Raw genomic sequence first — 18,902 nt, forward strand, 5'->3', positions numbered from 1 at the left:
AATCCCATGACGTCGCTTAGCAGCGCTCTAGTAATTACGGGTGCACACACGTAGCCACCCGTAATTACGGGAGCCCCATAGACTTCTGTGGGCCTGCCCGTGCCATAATTACGGCCTGAAATAGGACATGTTCTATATTTTTCAACAGTCCGGGCACCTGCCCGTAAGCAAACTGGAAGGTACCCGTGGCCAATAGAAGTCTATGGGGCCGTAATTACGGGCTTTTTTACGGTCGTGTGCATGGGGCCTAAATGTGTGGCATCTTGCACCAGCTAATTTTTTATTTATAGTCTTGGAGTTGGTGATTTCTTTTGTCAACCACTTTACCTTGGATTTTTATATATTTCTCGAGCATCACTTAAAGCCAAGTGTAATGTTCAGTACTATATGCTGCAACCAACTTTAATATATGCTTTTCCGTGCTTGATCTTTATTAATATTCTTCTTCGTACAAGGCTCAATGGCAAGCAAACGTTTTTGCCTCATGCTGTCTAAGTTGCGAGGAATAACCGCCATGTAGTATTTATATTTGTTTAAAAATGATCCTTTTGAAAGTGTAAGGAGGACACTGTCAAGTTTTTCTTCAATCTGTTTTTCTTCAACCATGCAGTGGCTCAGTACAGTGACCGTACATTAATGATTTGAACCCATTTTGCCATTTTTGTGGCTCCAGACATGCCCCGACAAGCTTGCTCACAGACGCGCCTTTGCGTCTTCCGCTCCTACCAGACCTCTTTTCCAAACTAAGGTCCTCTATTCTACCCTACTTTACTTCAGATCCGTTTAACGCCATGGCTTTTGAGGGCCCATAATTACTCTGAGCCAGTCATCCAGACGATGTTGAAGGCCAGAAAACCTCAGTCAGCCAAGGTGTACCATCGTATGTGGAAGGCATATTTCCACCTGTTCCGTTTTTTTCTACCGAAGCTTGTCTCTGCTGTTCATATCTACCCTGAGGGGTCAGGTCTCTGCTCTGTCCATTCTTTTTCAGAGAACTTTGGCTTTTCGTTCTTGGGTAAAGACTGTTTTTGCAAGAAGTGGCTCATACAGTCCCTCCTTTCAGACATTCCATTAAGCCTAATTATCTTAATTTGGTCCTCGGGGCTCTTTAGGTGGTTTCTGTTTGAGCATTTGAGAGACATTTCGCCGCGCCGCTATGCTGGAAGGGAGTTTTTCTGGGGACCGTCTCACCTCCCATCAGGTGGGTTTTGGAGCTTGATGCTTAGTCTTGCATGTCACCATTCTTGGTCATTCCTGTATATTCTCTCTGCTGAAACTACGTTTTATAAGTCTGTATACGTGTATGACTAGCATGATTTTCAATTTAGCCCAATAACCAATGCAGTGATAGTTGCATGCAGCACATTTCTACTTCATAGACACTGGTTTCTAATTTTAAATAAATTATGCAATCTGAATCCTGTGAATTCCTCTTCCAATGCACCAGGCTATATGTATTCTCAGTGAGAGAAGTGCCAAACAAATGTGCATTGGCGCCTTCTCAAAGCTCAGGAGGAGATGACAGCAGCTGCAGCAGAAACTGACAAATGTTGGCAATTGAGCCTTCAGTCGTAGCATCTCTGACTTCAGCAAGTGTTACTTTGGCTAGAAGAGCTTTCTGTACTAAGAATACACAAGTCTGCGTTTTAAGAAATTAAAGAAATCCTTTATTGTGAAGGGGGGATGGGGCTATGACTATGTAAGTCAGTAACGTAATGCTGCCCATGAATGCTTTGATATAACTGATGTTGGCCATCTGCTTCTATATCAAAGATGGTGTTCAGAAGGCAACTGCAAAGCCTACGGGGGAAAAAAATTAATAAATATATATATATATATATATATATATATATATATATATATATATCCCAACTTTTAAATATTGCAAAGGGACAACTGATGCGGCGTTCAAATCGCGGCAAATTTGTCACCTCTAACCCCGCCCAGTACCCGTCCATACAAACCCTGTTCAGCTGACACCGTATCATGCTCCCATAGTGCCCCCACACAGTATAATGCCAAATAGCTTCCCCCATACAGATTCCCCCATGCACTATAATGCTCATACAAATTCCCTCATACTGTATAATTTAGCCCCTCAGCTGTCCCATACAGTATATTGCCCCCATACAGGCAATACGGAGGTCATCCGTGTGCTGCCCGTGATTCATGCAACAGTTGCTGATGAGAAAAAGAAAAAACGCCTCCAGTTTTTTTTTTTTGCTGACGTAAAAAACGTGTGACATACGGGTGTAAAAAACACAGATGCGCACGTACACAGAACTGCAATGCGCGCAAAACTGACACGCTCGTGGGAATAAGGCTGGGTTCATGATTACAGTACGGGACAGTAGTTCCACGCAGAGGCAGGGACTCCTAGCGTCGTACATCACTATGATGCTAGGAGCCCGGCCCCCTGCAGTGTGTTCGGTCCGGGTCTTCCGGCCGAAATACGTTCCATACACTACGGACGTAACGTGGTCGTGTGAACCCAGCCTAAGTCTGTTTAATACAATCCGTTGATTTAGTATTGGAGCGGATGTGAAGCCCCATAAATGCACATATACTCCAAGTTAGATTATTAGGATAGAGTATCTAGAAGCAAACAAGTAGAAAAGTAGGTAATGTTTGATACACCATATTAAGCAAACCAATAAAATATTGGTCGTAAAGTAAACCTCATAAAGGGAGATTGCAGGCCTGCTGTTTCTGTTGTTGTTTTGTAACACGGTTCAGATCAAACAAGATCTTGAATCATAACATCGTTACTACCACAAAATGTCCCATTCACTCTCATTCATTAGTTGAAACAGCTGTGTAAATAATAAAAAGAAAAATAAAACACATAAATGTAGATAAAACAGAGAGATCAAAGACCGCATACTTAAGAGTGGTATTAAATAATTGTTTACATTCTATTTCTTTTTAGTAACCTGATGATGCGAAACCTGGTGCATGACCAGTTATGCAATTGAGACAAAAGCCCATATACATTGTGGACAAAAGTATTGGGACGCCTAAACATTACATCTACAGGAGCTTTTATGACATCCCATTCTAAATCCACAGGTATTAATATGGAGTTGGTCGTCCGTCCGTCCCCCCCCCCCCCCCTTTGCAGCTACAATGGCTTCCACTCTACTGGGAAGGCTTTCTGCAAGATTTTGGAGTGTCTGTGGGGATTTTCATCCAGAACAACATTTGTGAGGTCGGACACGGATGTTGGACGAGAGGGTCTGGCTCACAATCTCTGTTCTAATTCATCCCAAAGGTTTTCGATGGGGTGGAGGTCAGGACATTGTGTGGGCCAGTCAAGTTCTTCCACACCAAACTTACCCAACCATGCCTTTTATGGACCTTGCTTTGTGCACTGGGACACAGTCATGCTGGAATAGAAAGGGCCTTCCCCAAACTGTTCCCACAAAGTTGAAAGCACATAATTGTCCTAAATGTCTTGATATGATGAAGCATTAAGATTCCCCTTTACAAAGGCAATTCCCAGAAAAAACACCTACAGCATTATCCACCAAACTTTATAGTTGGCAAAGTTCAGTCAGACAGGTAACGTTCTCCTGGTATTCCAAAATGCCAGACTCCTTCATCTGACGACCAGATAGAGAAGCGTGATTCGTCACTCCCCAGAAAATGTTTCCACTGCTCCAGAGTCCAGTGTTTTACACCACTCCATCTGACGCTTGGCATTGTGCTTGGGGATGTAATATTTGCATGCAGCTGCTCTGCCATATAAACCCATGGCATGAAGCTCCCGGGGCAGTTTTTATGCGGATGTTAATGCCAGAGTAGGTTTGGAGCTCTACAGTTATTGAGTCAACAGAGCGTTGGCGACTCTAAGGCTGGGTTCACACGACCTATTTTCAGACGTAAACGAGGCGTATTATGCCTCGTTTTACGCCTGAAAATAGGGCTACAATACGTCGGCAAACATCTGCCCATTCATTTGAATGCATTTGCCGACGTACTGTGCAGACGACCTGTAATTTACGCGTCGTCGTTTGACAGCTGTCAAACGACGACGCGTAAATTGACTGCCTCGGTAAAGAAGTGCAGGACACTTCTTTGCAACGTAATTTGAGCTGTTCTTCATTGAACTCAATGAAGAGCAGCTCAAGATTTACGAGTGTCTCAGACGCCTCGCATAATACGAGGAGGAGCTTTTACGGCTGAAACGAGGCAGCTGTTTTCTCCTGAAAACAGTGTCATTTCAGCCGTAAAAGTCTCTCACTGTGTGCACATACCCTTAGGCACCATGCTCCTCAGCACTCAGCGATCCCACTCTGAAACCTTACATGGTCTGCCACGTTGTGTCTGGGTTGCTGTGGTTTCTAAACTCTTCGACTTTGCAATAATACAACTCCGTTCATCGTGGAAGAAATTTCACAAACTGAATTGTTGCAACGGCATCCTATTAGAGTATTACGCTCAAATTCAGGGAACTTTTTAGAACTCCTTCGTTTTAATATTATTTTTACATACATTGCAACTGCTGCCTCCACATTTAAAAAATCCTTTCTGGGACAGTCAAATTTTATTAGTGGTATTCGAGGAAAAAAAAAACTAGGTGAAAAAGTATCACCCAAAGTCTTTCCCCTTTCGGCCACATATCTGCAGCCCTCATCAATGATCTGTGTTAATATTGTATCCAGATGCAACATAGGTAAATATTGTGTTCAGGAATATTGACAGTCCCCATAATTAGAGCTATGAGCCGGAGAAAAAATCGATATGATCTATTGTAGCACCTACACAAATTAAAAGCTCAAATAAACTATTGTTTGAGAGTACTGTAAAGAGTTAATGCCCTTTTGCACAGGGCAATGATTGGGCAAACGAGAGTTCATACGAACGCTCATTTCCAATCATTGCGCTGTGTAAACAGGGCAACGATCAGCCAATGTACGAACAAATGCTCGTAATGAGTGGCAGTATTTGTCAGTATTTTGTATCAATATTTGAAGGCCAAAACCAAGAGTGGGTCAAAAATATGGAGAGAGGTCCAATTCTTGCCATTATACTCTTCTCTGTTTGTTTCACGCCTGGCTTCTTCATGCCGTGTGAAAGTGGCCTATGGTCTACCGGGTACCAAGTTTTGCATCCCAGAAATGCATCTAACATGCAAATGCAGAAGAATAAATGACGAGAAACCACAGATAAAGTGGCTATACAGACCAGCATACCCAGGGTTATCTCTTCCCATATTATATTTTACATATGAATTTTTCCATGTGATATGATCCGGATACCACCTTTTTGTGGTGTTCTAAATGTTTGTTTTTCTTTATGAAGTATTTTTGTTGCAAAATTTCCAATTAAAAATAGTTTTTGTGAGAACAGTCGTTCCTGAGCGTTGGAGCCCAGGACTGTTGCGATTTGTGATATATGCTTACATCTAATAGGTTTCTGCTATACAGCAATGTTGCCTGTTGAATTAATTTTGATTATTAAAAGCAAGTGTATAAGCTAGGCATACTGTCCAAAATATGAGCCGTTTCATCACTTGGTGATTTATTCTAACCCTGCCTACAGCTATATTTTCCCATTTTCAGGCCTCTGACTGTAAGAGGGCACTTCCCTTTATATACTGTGCCTCTCCCCATTAGGGCAGTCAAGCACTGCTCTCCATTGTCAGTACCAACCCAAATGATTACATTATCAAATTGTTAAAAGTGTAAAATATATAACATTTCATAGCAACTTCTATCACTGACCTGAATAATGACACCATGGGCACAATTCCGCAAAGGAGCCTTGAGATGACACTATTTAGCACTTGATTATCTTTACCACTAGCCGTTTTGTAGCCCATCATTACTTTATGGTTCGTTTTTCCTGAATGTGCGCTTCAATAAATTCATTAAAAAGTAGCGTCCTCTCCTGTAAAGTTTGAACGTTTCTTTTCTCTTTCTGTTATTCATGCTGTTTGTGAATGTAGAAGCATCTTCCCTTCCCATAGGAAAGTTCTACACTTTGGTGGATCTCGGTTTACTGTCTTCAGTTGGTACAGCATGTCATAGCAGCTTGAGTGACCGAACTCTATCCTATTTAATACTGTTTATAAGAAAAGTACACCGATTTAGAAGTTTATTGTAATTTGCAGGTTATGGATGTTTTTTTGTTTTTTTTTTGTTTGTTTGTTTTTTTTTACCTTTTACAAATGTTTGTCACTTTTCTAATGTACAGAAGTTGCCTACCACAATATGTAATATTAATTATTTTACTTGTACCTCTTAAGTTCCAAGTTTTTTTTTGGGCTGTTAAGTATTATGCAGTGTTTTTTATTTCTGTTGCCTCAAGCTATCTTACAAGTTTAGTTTGCTCCTTGTTTCATATTTAGTTGAGTCTAATTACAGGGAAACAAATCCTACAACAAGTGTTTTTTGCGTTTTGGACGATTCCTGTGGAGCATCATGGAATTACAATTTCAGAGATTTAATTAGGCTTTTTTTCACTCTGTTAGGGCCCATTCACACGAACGTGAATAACGTCCGTGTGCTGCGCATGGAAATCACGAGCACCACACGGACCCATTGACTTATATGGGGCTGTTCACACATGCGTGAGTCCGCTGCGTGAACCTCGCTGCATGTCCTATATTGGTCCGTTTTCCCGCATCTACGCGCCCATTGAAGTCAATGGGTGCGTGAAAACCACACGGATGCAAACCCGTGTGCGGTGCATGATTTGCGCATCAATTCCATTGAAAATAAAAAATTTTTTTAAAAAGAGGTGCTTTGCGAGTATGTGAATAACGCATGCCACTCCCAAAGCACACTGAGACATAACGCAACACACGGACCAGATTCACACACGCGTGAATCTGATACGCTCATGTGAATGTAGCCTTAGACATTTGTTTGTCAAAATAAAAACGAATCCCTATAAAGTGTAAAGTGCAAATCTTCCCCATATCAATTTGACATCTTATACATTTTAGATCAGTAGGGGAACGACTACTGGGACCAAAACCGATCCAAAGACTGGCTGAGAATTGTATGGGTGTAAACGATTATCGTATTTTTCGGCCTATAAGACACCGTTTTTAGCAAGAATAAATCTAACTAAAAACTCGCTGTGTCTTATAGTCGGCAATCAAGGAACCCAGCTACGCCAGAGCCCCTGACTGCTTCCCTAATTAACCCCTTCCTGACCCATGACGTGCCGGCACATCATGGAGCTTGGGGGTGATGTTTGGAACGAACTAACGCGCAGAGCCCGCTCCATACACTGCAGGTGTCAGCTGTGTTTTACAGCGGACACGCTGCTCTAATGGCCAGTAACATCGATCACGCTTTTCCTGTCCGTCTAGTTAAATTCCGCGGTCAATATCGACCGCTGCATTTATTGGGGTTTTACCACGAAGGACATTTAGCTCATATCCACAGGATATGTCATAAAAGTCATATAGATGTAGGTCCAACCAATGGGAACCGCACCTATCTCTAGAACGGGGCCACCTAAACCCCGTTCTAGCTTTTTGTGCTCTCCCAGCCACTTAATGATTACATGATCAAGTAATACCTCCGGCAGGGCTTAGCAGAAGCCTGTAAAAATGAAAATTTACTGCAATACATCTGTATTGCTGTGTATTGTACCAGAGATCTAACGATCACTGGTTCAAGTCCCCTAGGGGAGCTAATAGATATTAAAAGTTAAAAAAAAAAAACCTTTTGCCATTTTTCCCCAAACACAATGTAAAAAAATAAATAAATGTGATCGCTGCGTCTGTAGAAGTCCGAACTGTTACAATATACCATTACTTAACTCACAGTGAATGGTGTAAAAAAAGCCTAAAAATTCAAACATCAAAATTGTTGTTTTTTGGTCACCTTAGCGCTAAAAAAATAAAAAGGGATCAAAAAATGGTGGCAATAAAAACTACGGCTTGTCTCCGCAAAAAATATGAGCTTTCACACCGCTCCATGGATAAAAAAAAAAATCTAAAAGTTATGGCTGTCAGAATGTGGTGGAACACGTTTTTTTTTTTTAACAAATAGTTCTTTTTTTTTTTTTGTAAAAGTATTTTTCCTATTTTCTGTTGACTAAAACCTGGGTGCCTCTTATGGTACGAAAAATATGCTACTTTCTTGAGATTCTGAAACAGCAAAGTGAGTAATCAAAGTCAGGGGGGGGGGGGGATCACAACGAATTGGGAATGGTGTGATTTTCCGAAAACCACAGCATAACTTGAAAACTCCATGGTTTTCATCTGTGCTGCGTGAGTGGGATTTAAATACATCCCAAACCGTTTAGGATCTTGCTGCAGCAGCAAAAAATAAAATCTAAAATAAACCGCATGTCGATACCCCCTAGCTGTTTTTAAAGGGGAATTCCCATCTAATAGCGTTATGGCATATCACTAGCATATTCCATAACATTATAATCGAGGGGACCTCCGGGACCCTCCCCAATCACGAGAACGAATTGCTGTGCTGGTCAACTCTCTTAAGTAGCAGCAATACTTAACCAGTGTTGCTGCTCCTTTATTCTGAGAATTGTGGGGTCCCGGCAGTTGGACTCCCACCAATCTTCTATTGGTATGTCATCACTTTTATAGAACTTTTTTGTGTAGAGTATTCTCGACCTATAGCTGAACAGCTGCTTCCACTTCCCCAAAAAGTTGCTACAAGTAAACTTTTCATAGGTCTGTTGTTCCCTACCTTAAATGTTCACTCCGTTTTATACTATGGCCTGCTCTAAGCAGACTTATATTCTTTAAAAATTTTAAGGATTGACTTCTCCGCAAGACAATTAGTCCTTTGGAAATTTTCTTTAATCCATCCCCTGACTGGTGCCTACTAGTTAACTTGTACCATGGCCATGGGTGCTTTTAGGGTTCACCTAATTATCGTAGCACCTCGAGCACTGTTACGTTGCTTACATGAACTTCACGTAAACAAAGCCCCAAGAAGCAAAGCCCCCCCCACCTTTTATTTCTGCTTCCATGCTGAAGTGCCTTGTTTTCATCTGATCTCCGGCTAATGATGCCCATCACAAAGAAGCCGGCTTTGCAGCAGCCTAGGCTCTTTTGCTAACTTGACTAATCCATTCAGACACGTAGTATTGAACTCCTGAATAGCTTGTTCGAGGATGCTTGAGTAAATTTCCTAGTCAAAAACAACACTCTTTGTACGGCTATTCCATTGGCTTCACTGCAGATGAACAAGTGGTTAGATTGTCCTGCACGGACAAAGGGAGGGGGAGATGATGTTGTTTTTTATCACAATGATGGGAAGCAGAAAAGGATTTTTGGAATTGGAAGCGTTTAGTGAACCTGTCTGTATATGTTGAGCTTTAAAAAAAAGAATCGGTTACTGCGTTCCAAGCCTGTTTTGGCCTTAAGGCCTGCAGGAATTTTGGCGTTTATGAGTCGCCGCATTCAGAGTACCATCGTTTGTTTTAAACTTTTCTGTCGACATATTTTTCAATGACACCATTTTGGGGTGCATATGACTTACTGGGTAGCTTTTATCCACATTCTGTGAGGAAAAATAACAGCAATTTAGTTTTTTGCATTTTAAATTGACGCCGTTCACTGTGCAGGGTAAATAACATGTTATCTTCATTGTATGGGTCGCTACGATTATTGTGATATGTATAGAGTTTTTTTTATGTTTTTATTTCCCCGTTGATTTAGCCATATGTGGCCTTGTTTTATGCAGGACGAGATGTAGTTTTGAGATGCATAGAATTTATTGATTAAGTTTAGATTTTTATTTTTTTTTCGGAGGAGAGATACCATTGTTTTTTGTATGGCGTTCTTCCTGCGGTTGAAATGTTTTAGCTTTATTGTTTGAGTCATTACGATTGCGGCCCTACTATATGTGTATTCTTTTTTTTCACCTGTACAAAATAAAACCACTTTTTAGAAACTTTATTTCTTTCTTAACCCCTTCCCGACATTTGCCGTACATGTACGTCATGGAAAGCATTGACTTCCCGCAAAATGCCGTACATGTACGTCAAATGTTTGGCACCGGCTCAGAAACTGAGTCGGTGCCATCATCACCGGATCTCAGCTGTATCTTACAGCTGACATCTGACTGTAACGGCGGGGACCGAAATTAGCTTCGATCCCCGCCATTAACCCCTTAAGTGCAGCGCTCAAATGGCAGTCCTTTCCTTCTGAGCCCTGCCGTTTGCCCAAACAGCAGTTTATGACCACATATGGGGTATTGCCGTACTCAGGAGAAATTGCTTTACAAATTTTGGGTTCTTTTTTTCCTTTATTTGTTGAGAAAATGAAAAAATTTGCGCTAAAGCTACGTCTTATTGAAGAAAAAGGACTGTTTTTATTTTCACTGCCTAATTCTAATAAATTCTATGAAACATCTGTGGGGTCAAAATGCTTACTACACCCCTAGATGAATTCCTCAAGAGGTGTAGTTTCCTAAATGGAGTCCCTTTTTGGGCGTTTTCATTGTTTTGTCCCCTCAGGGGCTTTGCAAATGTGACCTGGCCTCCGCAAATCATTCCTGCTAAATGTGATCTCAAAAAGCCAAATAGTGCTCTTTCCCTTCTAAGCCCTGCCGTGTGTCCAAACAGCCGTTTATTACCACATGTGGGGTATTGTTTTACTCGGGAGAAATTGCTTTACAAATTTTGCGATGCTTTTTCTCCTTTAGTCCTTGTGGAAATGAGAAATAAAATCGCTAAACCTACATTTTCTTTGAAGAAATGTTGATTTTAATTTTCACGGCCTACTTCCAATAATTTCTGTAAAAAACCTGTGCGGTCAAAATGCTCACTACACCCCTAGATAATTTCCTTGAGGTGTCTAGTTTCCCAGATGGGGTCACTTTTGGGGGATTTTTACTGTTTTGGCACCGCAAGAGCCCTTCAAACCGGACATGGTGCCTAAAATATATTCTAACAAAAATAAGGCCCCAAAATCCACTAGGTGCTACTTTGCTTCTGAGGCCGGTGCTTCAGTCCAGTAGCACGCTACGGCCACATGTGGGATATTTCCTAAAACTGCAGAAACTGGGCAACAAATATTGAGTTGCATTTCTCTGGTAAAACCTTCTGTGTTATAAAAAAAATTGTATTAAAAATTTATTTCTGCAAAAAAATATGAAATTTGTAAATTTCACCTCTACATTGCTTTAATTCCTGTGAAATGTGTAAAGGGTTAAGACATTTTCTAAATGCTGTTTTGAATACTTTGAGGGGTGAAGTTTTTAAAATGGGGTGACTTTTTGGGGGTTTCTAATATATAAGGCCCTCAAAACCACTTCACAACTGAACTGGCCCCTGTAAAAATAGCCTTTTGAAATTTTCTTGAAAATGTGAGAAATTGCTGCTAAAGTTCTAAGCCTTGTGAGGTCATAGAAAAATAAAAGAATGTTCAAAAAACGATGCCAATCTAAAGTAGACATATGGGGGATGTTAATTAGCAACAATTTTGTGTGGTATAACTGCCTGTCTTACAAGCAGATACATTTAAATTGAGAAAAATGCTAATTTTTGAAATTTTTCACTATATTTTCGTGTTTTTCAAAAATTAAATACTGAATGTATCGAACAAATTTTACCACTATCTTAAAGTCCAATGTGTCACGAGAAAACAATCTCAGAATCGCTTGGATAGGTAAAAGTGTTCCAGAGTTATTACCACATAAAGTGACACATGTCAGATTTGAAAAATGAGGCTCTGTCAGGAAGGTCAAAAGTGGCTAAAGAGGGAAGGGGTTAAAATATATACTTTTAGTTCCAGTAGGGAACTTTACAAAGCGATTTGCTGATTGCGTCTATAAGGGTATGTGCACACACACTATTTACGTCCGTAATTGACGGACGTATTTCGGCCGCAAGTACCGGACCGAACACAGTGCAGGGAGCCGGGCTCCTAGCATCATAGTTATGTACGACGCTAGGAGTCCCTGCCTCTCCGTGGAACTACTGTCCCGTACTGAAAACATGATTACAGTACGGGACAGTTGTCCTGCAGAGAGGCAGGGACTCCTAGCATCGTACATAACTATGATGCTAGAAACCCGACTCCCTGCACTGTGTTCGGTCCGGGACTTGCGGCCGAAATACGTCCGTCAATTACGGACGTAATTAGTGTGTGTGCACATACCCTAATGCTTTGGTATTCATAGTATACTAAAGCACTACAGCCTGTCAGTGTAAGGCTGGATTTACACAAGCGTGTGCGTTTTGCGCGCGCAAAAGGTACTTAAAAGCTCCGTATGTCAGCAGCCTATGATGCGTGGCTGCGTGATTTTCGCGCAGCCGCCATCATTATGACACTCTATTTGTATGTTTGTAAACAGAAAAGCATGTGGTGCTTTTCTGTTTTCATACACATTTTTTACTGCTCTTGCGCGAATCACGCGCATCACACGGAAGTGCTTCCGTGTGGTGCGCGTGATTTTCACGCACCCATTGACTTCAATGGGTGCGTGATGCACGAGAAACGCACAAATATAGGACATGGCGTGAATTTTCCGTAGCGGACACACGCTGTGTAAAAATCATTGACTGTCTGCATGGTCTCATAGACTAACATATGTCTGTGCGAGGCGCGTGAAAACCACGCGCATTGCACGGACGTATATCACGTTCGTTTAAATAAGCCCTAAAAATGACAGGCCGTTTATTAGAGCGTGCCTCTGGCATACAGTCATGGCAGGCCTGGGGTCTTTGTTGGGCCTCGGCAACCCATTGGTGGCCCTCATTTGCGGGTGGCTGCCAATGTATGACAGAGGGAGCCCCTTCCCTTTGTCAAACCACCAAAATGTCGTGGCTGCTATTAACCGCGATATTTAAGTGGTTTAAATAGCCGGAATTTAAGTCCTCTCCGATCCTTACCATTACAGATGGGAGTTCAGCTGTCAGTCAACGCCAGACTCCCGCAGTGATCACTTGGGCACTGCTCCTGTACGCGCGCAACCGCCATGACGTAACTGTGGCTTGGGTTAATACACTGTCAAGTGATGTGCTTGCCACCTTTACTAGCACAACCTTTTCCAGGATGTTAAAACCCAATTCATATGCGTTCTGTGGGCTGCAGAGTGTGAATTCTTCCTTAGGCTATGTTCGCACGGCGGATACGCTGTGTAAAAGCACACCGCTTTTCTTCCTTTAGGCAGCACAGAGCATTCCGGCTGAAAAACTGCACCAAATTGTGGTGCAGTTTTTCGGGCGGAATGTCAGCTGCGGAAAAAGTTTCATACTTACGTAGCCATGGAGACGTGTCCCTCTGCCGTTCTGCAGGCCGGCCTCCTCGGATGATGTTTCATCCCATATGACTGCTGCAGCCTGTATTTGGCTGCAGCGGTCACATGGGATAAAACATCGTCCTAGGACGCCGGCCTGGACGAAGAAGCACAGCATTCTGGTTAAGTAAGTTTTGTATTTTATCTCTGAGTTGCGATTTTTGCGGCGGAATCGCAGCTTTTGCACCGCAAAAATCGCAACATCTGCTACTGGTTGTGGGTTTTACCTCCCCATTGAATTCAGTGTGGAAAACCTGCAACAAAAAAGCAGCGATTATGCAAAGACCATTGACGTGCAGCAGATTTTTTTTAAAAAACGCACCACAGGTCAATTTCTGCGCATTTGTTCAAATCTCATCCACTTTGCTGCTACTGCATTATGCTGCGGATTTTACGCAACTAAATCCGTTACGGAAAATCCACAGTATTTACGCTACGTGTGAATTTACCCTTAGCGTTTGTTCCCACAGGCAGGAGATACTGCAGATTTACCTTAAAAGAAAATCTGTATCAGAATCTCAAAAAAAAACGTAAGTACATCAGTCATAGAAATCTGCAGCCAATAATTTATTTTTGCTGCATATGTTGCTGCGGAAATCCGCAGCGGTTTTTCCTGTGGATTTAGTTTGAAGCATTGATTATAGCAAACTTCATGTGCACCAGTGAATTTTCTGTGTTTACTGCGATTCCACAGCGGAGTCACTGTACTAACCGCGAAACGGCTCAACCTGCCATTTTTTAGTGCAGAATTTATGCTCCCCACTGAAGTCTTCGTGCCAAATACGCAGCAGCTCCGCACAGAATACGCAGCATAAATTGACGTGCTGTAGATTTGAAAGTCATACCGCAGAACACTTTCCTCATGACTATTTTAATTTACGCAGAATGTGAGTGAGATTTTGAAAAATCTCGTTCACTTTTCAGCTACTGTAAATTCTGCAGAATTTACGCACAGATATCCGTTGCAAAGATTCTGTCGTGTTTACGGTGGGAACCCAGCCTAATGGCATATTCACATGCGGCAGATTCTTTGCAGACATTCCTGTGACTGCGAAATCTATTCCATACGTTTGAATGGCTTTGTTTCAGCATGTGCACGGATTTCTGCAGTATACTCAGGTGAATGGGGCAGTTGCAGAGATTGATTGACCAATAGGTTCCGGATTAAAGGGCTTTTACTGCGATACTAGTAGAAACTTTTTCTGTGCCACGTTTGATTATCCAGAAAAGGGTGGAAAATTGTATTTAAATCGTTTTGTATGTATTTATATAAAAAATATTTTTTTTTTTTTGTATTTTACCTTTTTTTTTTTTTTTTTTTTTTTTAAATATTTTTATTTTTTTTTTTTCTTCCCTTTTTATAAATGTTTGTATCTTCTTAAAGATACAGTGTAGGCATTTGGTGGACTCTATGTATATTGACAAGGTTAACTAAATTCGATAAGAGGAAAAGCAGTGAGCTGTATTGGTGCCAGCTGACCCGTCTCGGTGCCCATCTACAGGTCATTGGTGTTGTGTTCTGTAACACCTCCCTCTTGAGGCTGCCTTGTAGAACACACGTCTTCATCAGATAGGCTTTTCTCTAGCGTTTTCGTTTTCCAACTGTGTAAATAACTGCATGGGAATTTCTTTCTTCAGTGTTGTTTTTTACAGCATTATTACTTTGCATAACTCATGATTTGCTTATGCCCTGACCACAAATTATTGTTCGGATAATTGTTGGTGAGCACAAGTTATATTGTTGTGGTTTGTTTTATGACGGTCTTATTTGGCACGATGCAAATTATTTTCTAGCTAGTGTAAAAGATTTTGTATTTTTTTTTAGAGAATACTCACTGCAGATGTAATACAGTTACCCTCGCGAAATATCAGATTACAGATGGGATAATTAAAATCATGGGTATTGCCAGTGATGTAGAATTCATGTCCCTTTTTTTTTTTTTTTTTTTTTTTTACATTTTTTTATTTTGTATAGTCTTTATACTTCTGGCCTCCATGTATCTAGAAATCACAAATTGGTGCTTAGGCATGTATGTTTTATTTGTGCAGTTTGTGATGAGCTTTATTTTAGGCATTTAAGGTAGGGCTATTTCAGATTTATTTTTCTCCGACTTCGCAGATGCAGCACCCTTGTCCATTAGCTGTGGGTAGTATTTCAGTTTTGCTCTGAGGAAAGGCAATACTGGACACAGCCTTTAAAGTAGACTTTTTTTTTTTTTTTAAAGAATTTTTTTTTATTTATTTGTGGGTTCTTTTTTTGTCCGAATCTTGAATGTTTGCCTAAAAACCAATGAACATTAGTCTCTAAGTTTCTAGTAGAAGGTGATCAATATATCCAGGAAAGTTAGGCCAAACTTGCCAATTTTGGCAAGACTAGCCTACTGTGTGCTCCTGTTGGGAATGTCCTGACTCCGATGTCTGGGAAAAGAAGGATCAGGCATGCTGATCCTTCGTTGGCGCATGAAATTTGCATTCAAATACTTGTTTAAATGTTTCATACACAGCCCTAACCTTTCTGCATGGAAGTTTCAGCATAAACCAGGTGATGTCTGTCTGTCTTTTTATTTTTTGTTTTTTTTTTTGTTTGTTTTTTTTGGTAATGTAAGACGTATAAAGTTCTACATGTTGTTTTTTTTAGTGTTTTTTTTTCTATTTCCTGGCTATCCCTGATCAGTGAGCATTTGTCCTAGTACCATCACGCACGCGCGCATTTGCTGAACATCAAATAGTAGCTGATTAACTCCTTTTTATTTTTCTCACGCTGCTACTTGCGTGTGTATCTACAAATTAGCTGACAAACGTGCAGCTCCTAAGTGACTGACAGTCCCCAACTTTAAACAGTCTTTCATTTATCATTATTCACAGTAGTGTGACGTTGTTCTGATCACAAGGTCACCCAACATCCGCTCAGAACTGCTGCCCTTTCTAAACCTCCATGTGTTTCAGAATTACAACAGTTCTTCCTTAGAAGGTGTGTGTGTGTGTGTGTGTGTGTGTGTGTGTGTGTGTGTGTGTGTGTGTGTGTGTGCGTGTGTGTGTGTGTCTCAAGAGACTCCTTCTAAAATACAAAAAAAGTAACATTAGGTACAACTAGGAGGAATATTGAACATTTGTCACTGGTTTTCATAACGTAAATTCAATTGTTATAGCTGCAATTCCTCCACGTTCACTGGTTGCTGGACTTGTCCAAATTAGTTTGTAGTTAACTTTTTTTTTTAAAACTATTAAATTGGACCATTAACATTGAACAAGTTGTATGTAAACTGATAACGTGCCTGACATTACTGATGCAATAAATCAGATAAACCATGTATTGGGAACACAGTGGAGAGGCAAAATAGTGACGGAACAGTGGGAGAATTGAGAGGACCAGAGAGGCTAATTCTAGAGAAACTGGGGGGACAGATGAAGCTAGAATTATTGTTTTGGTAATATCGTAAGAATTAGTAAAGACCAGGTAAACTCAAGAAATAGACAGGGTTATTAATCAATCTTAAATTGGATAGTCGTGAAAATGCCAAAAACTAATTCATGGACTTTTTTTTTTTTTTTTGTTTTGTTTCAGTAAATTGTAAATGTGTTGTGGTAATACTCAAGGGAACTGGGAAAAATGACTCCTGTCAATTCTGTTTCAGGAAAGCCTAATGGAACTGGCATGTCTGATAGGACTCAGCTCTCTGGAACATACAATGTACGGAAAGGAAAGATGCACTTACCTGTAAACAGATGGACAAGACGGCAAGTTATCCTTTGCGGCACCTGTCTGATCGTGTCATCGGTCAAGGAAAGCCAGACTGGAAAGATGCACGTTCTCCCTCTGATAGGTGGAAAAGTATGTATATATATATATATTTAAAGCCCCTGCCTAGCGCGTAGTGAGATTGTAAACTATATTTGGTAACCCTATGCTGAGGCCGGTGATTGGCTGCAGCGGTCATGTGGATGTACAGCACGTCATCACTGCATGACAAGTAAACAAAGCATTGGTGCTAGAGCAGCAGGGGATTTATTGTTTTTGTTTTATTTTACCGCATGTCCAGCAACCTATTTTATTTCCTAAATTATCAGAGAACCCTTTAAGCAAGCCAAAAACTATAGATACTTGGTCTGATTTGGCATTTTCAACCATCTATTTTCTGCCACCTGTTCTTGATATGAGTGAGTGTGGCAGACACTGACCAAAGGCAGATATCTGTATAAAAGTTGATCTTCCGTGTTGGATTACTTTGGTCATTGTCGGGAGCGTGTTCTATTGCAATATTTGGGAAGTCGCAAATGCCAAATGACACGTGTACTGCATCAGTAGAAGTCCAGATCAGACCACAGATCAAGGCAGAGGTTGATTGTCGATTTTTGTCATTTTAACTTCGTTTTTGTTCTAGAAGACCAAGTTTTTTTTACATTTATTTGTTGTTCATGGTTAGGCTCTGTTCACATGGAGGATTTTGCAGGCAGAAAAAAAAATGTTTCGGATAACGCTTCTTCCTCCCATTGATCTCAATGGGAGGTCAGAGGCGGAACCGCAGCAAGAAAGAACATGGCTCTTTTTTCCCCCGCGTGCGGCTAAAAGCCACTGCTGAAAAAAACGCCTCTGCCTCCCATTAAAATCAATGGCAGGCTGTTTTTTGGCGCTGATTCCGACGCTGTTTCTGCATCAAAATCAGTGCCAATAAAACTGTGTGAACTGGGCCTTAGTCAGTTAAAGAAGTGTCTGAAATTACTAGTGTATGGCCAGCCTAAGGCAGTCCTACTTATATGGGGGAGCAGCTTTATCAACTTGAACATTTTATTATAGGGGTCGTTTCATCAGAAATGACCCCCTATAGATTGAAGCAGCTGCAGCCGTCACCTGATTTTTACCGGTGGATGCCAGAAACATCCCCTGCAATGGCTTCTGCAGGGAAAATGTAGTATTACGTCGCTGCCATTCAAATAAATCATCTTTCTGGCTCATAGTGTCCCGAATGGGGGACCCCTTCTGACGTTCATATAATATAATAGGGCACGTGGACAGGGGTTGCCATTGAGACCATTTTAAGACCACCATATCTAGTGTGAAAATGTTTCAAATTGGTTCACTGGTAGGAAGTCCATTTTTTATGTATATAGTATTAAGGCAATGATCGGGTCTTTCCGTTGTTCTGCTCAGTTAGAGGAGCAGAACAAAGGAAAACTGGAAGCAATTGTTCCATTGCACCACAGACATTACCGGCAGCCGACGGAACCTATTGACTTTAACTGGATCTGCCGGCTTTCTGTCAGGGTGTCGTTTCCGATGATCTTGTCCGGATCTGCGACAGAGGCCTTTAATGGAGCCTCCAACGCAGATGTGACCAGGGCCTAAATAATATTCGTATCTTTGTTTTCCTTTTACAGGTTTTTGCACAACACGTTTAGAGGTCCTTTAACCCCTTAATGACCGGGCCATTTTGCACGTTAATTACCAAGGATTATTTTTTGTTTTTTCACGGTCGCATTCCAAGAGTCGTAACACTTTTTTTATTCCGTCGACATAGCCGTATAAGGGCTTGTTTTTTGCGGGACGAGTTGTATTTTGTATTTGTACCATTTTTAGATGCTTATAATATATTGATTAACTTTTATTAACTTTATTTTAGGAGAGAATTGAAAATAAGCAGCTATTCCAGCATTAATTTTCACGTT

The 18,902-nt window shown here is 41.0% G+C and overlaps 1 protein-coding gene across 2 annotated transcripts in view; it reads left to right on the top strand.

Moving 5' to 3' along the window:
* PHLPP1 (PH domain and leucine rich repeat protein phosphatase 1) overlaps positions 1–18,902 on the top strand; it is a 157,313-nt gene that overhangs the window by 65,045 nt on the left and 73,366 nt on the right. For both annotated transcript variants that reach the window (XM_075826716.1, XM_075826715.1), the window contains exon 2: positions 16,874–17,070. In XM_075826716.1, the coding sequence (XP_075682831.1) occupies positions 16,874–17,070 (197 nt within the window). The remainder of the gene's footprint in view (positions 1–16,873; positions 17,071–18,902) is intronic.

This window comes from Rhinoderma darwinii, chromosome 5, assembly GCF_050947455.1.
Source record: "Rhinoderma darwinii isolate aRhiDar2 chromosome 5, aRhiDar2.hap1, whole genome shotgun sequence".
Classification (NCBI taxonomy): Eukaryota; Metazoa; Chordata; class Amphibia; order Anura; family Rhinodermatidae; genus Rhinoderma; species Rhinoderma darwinii.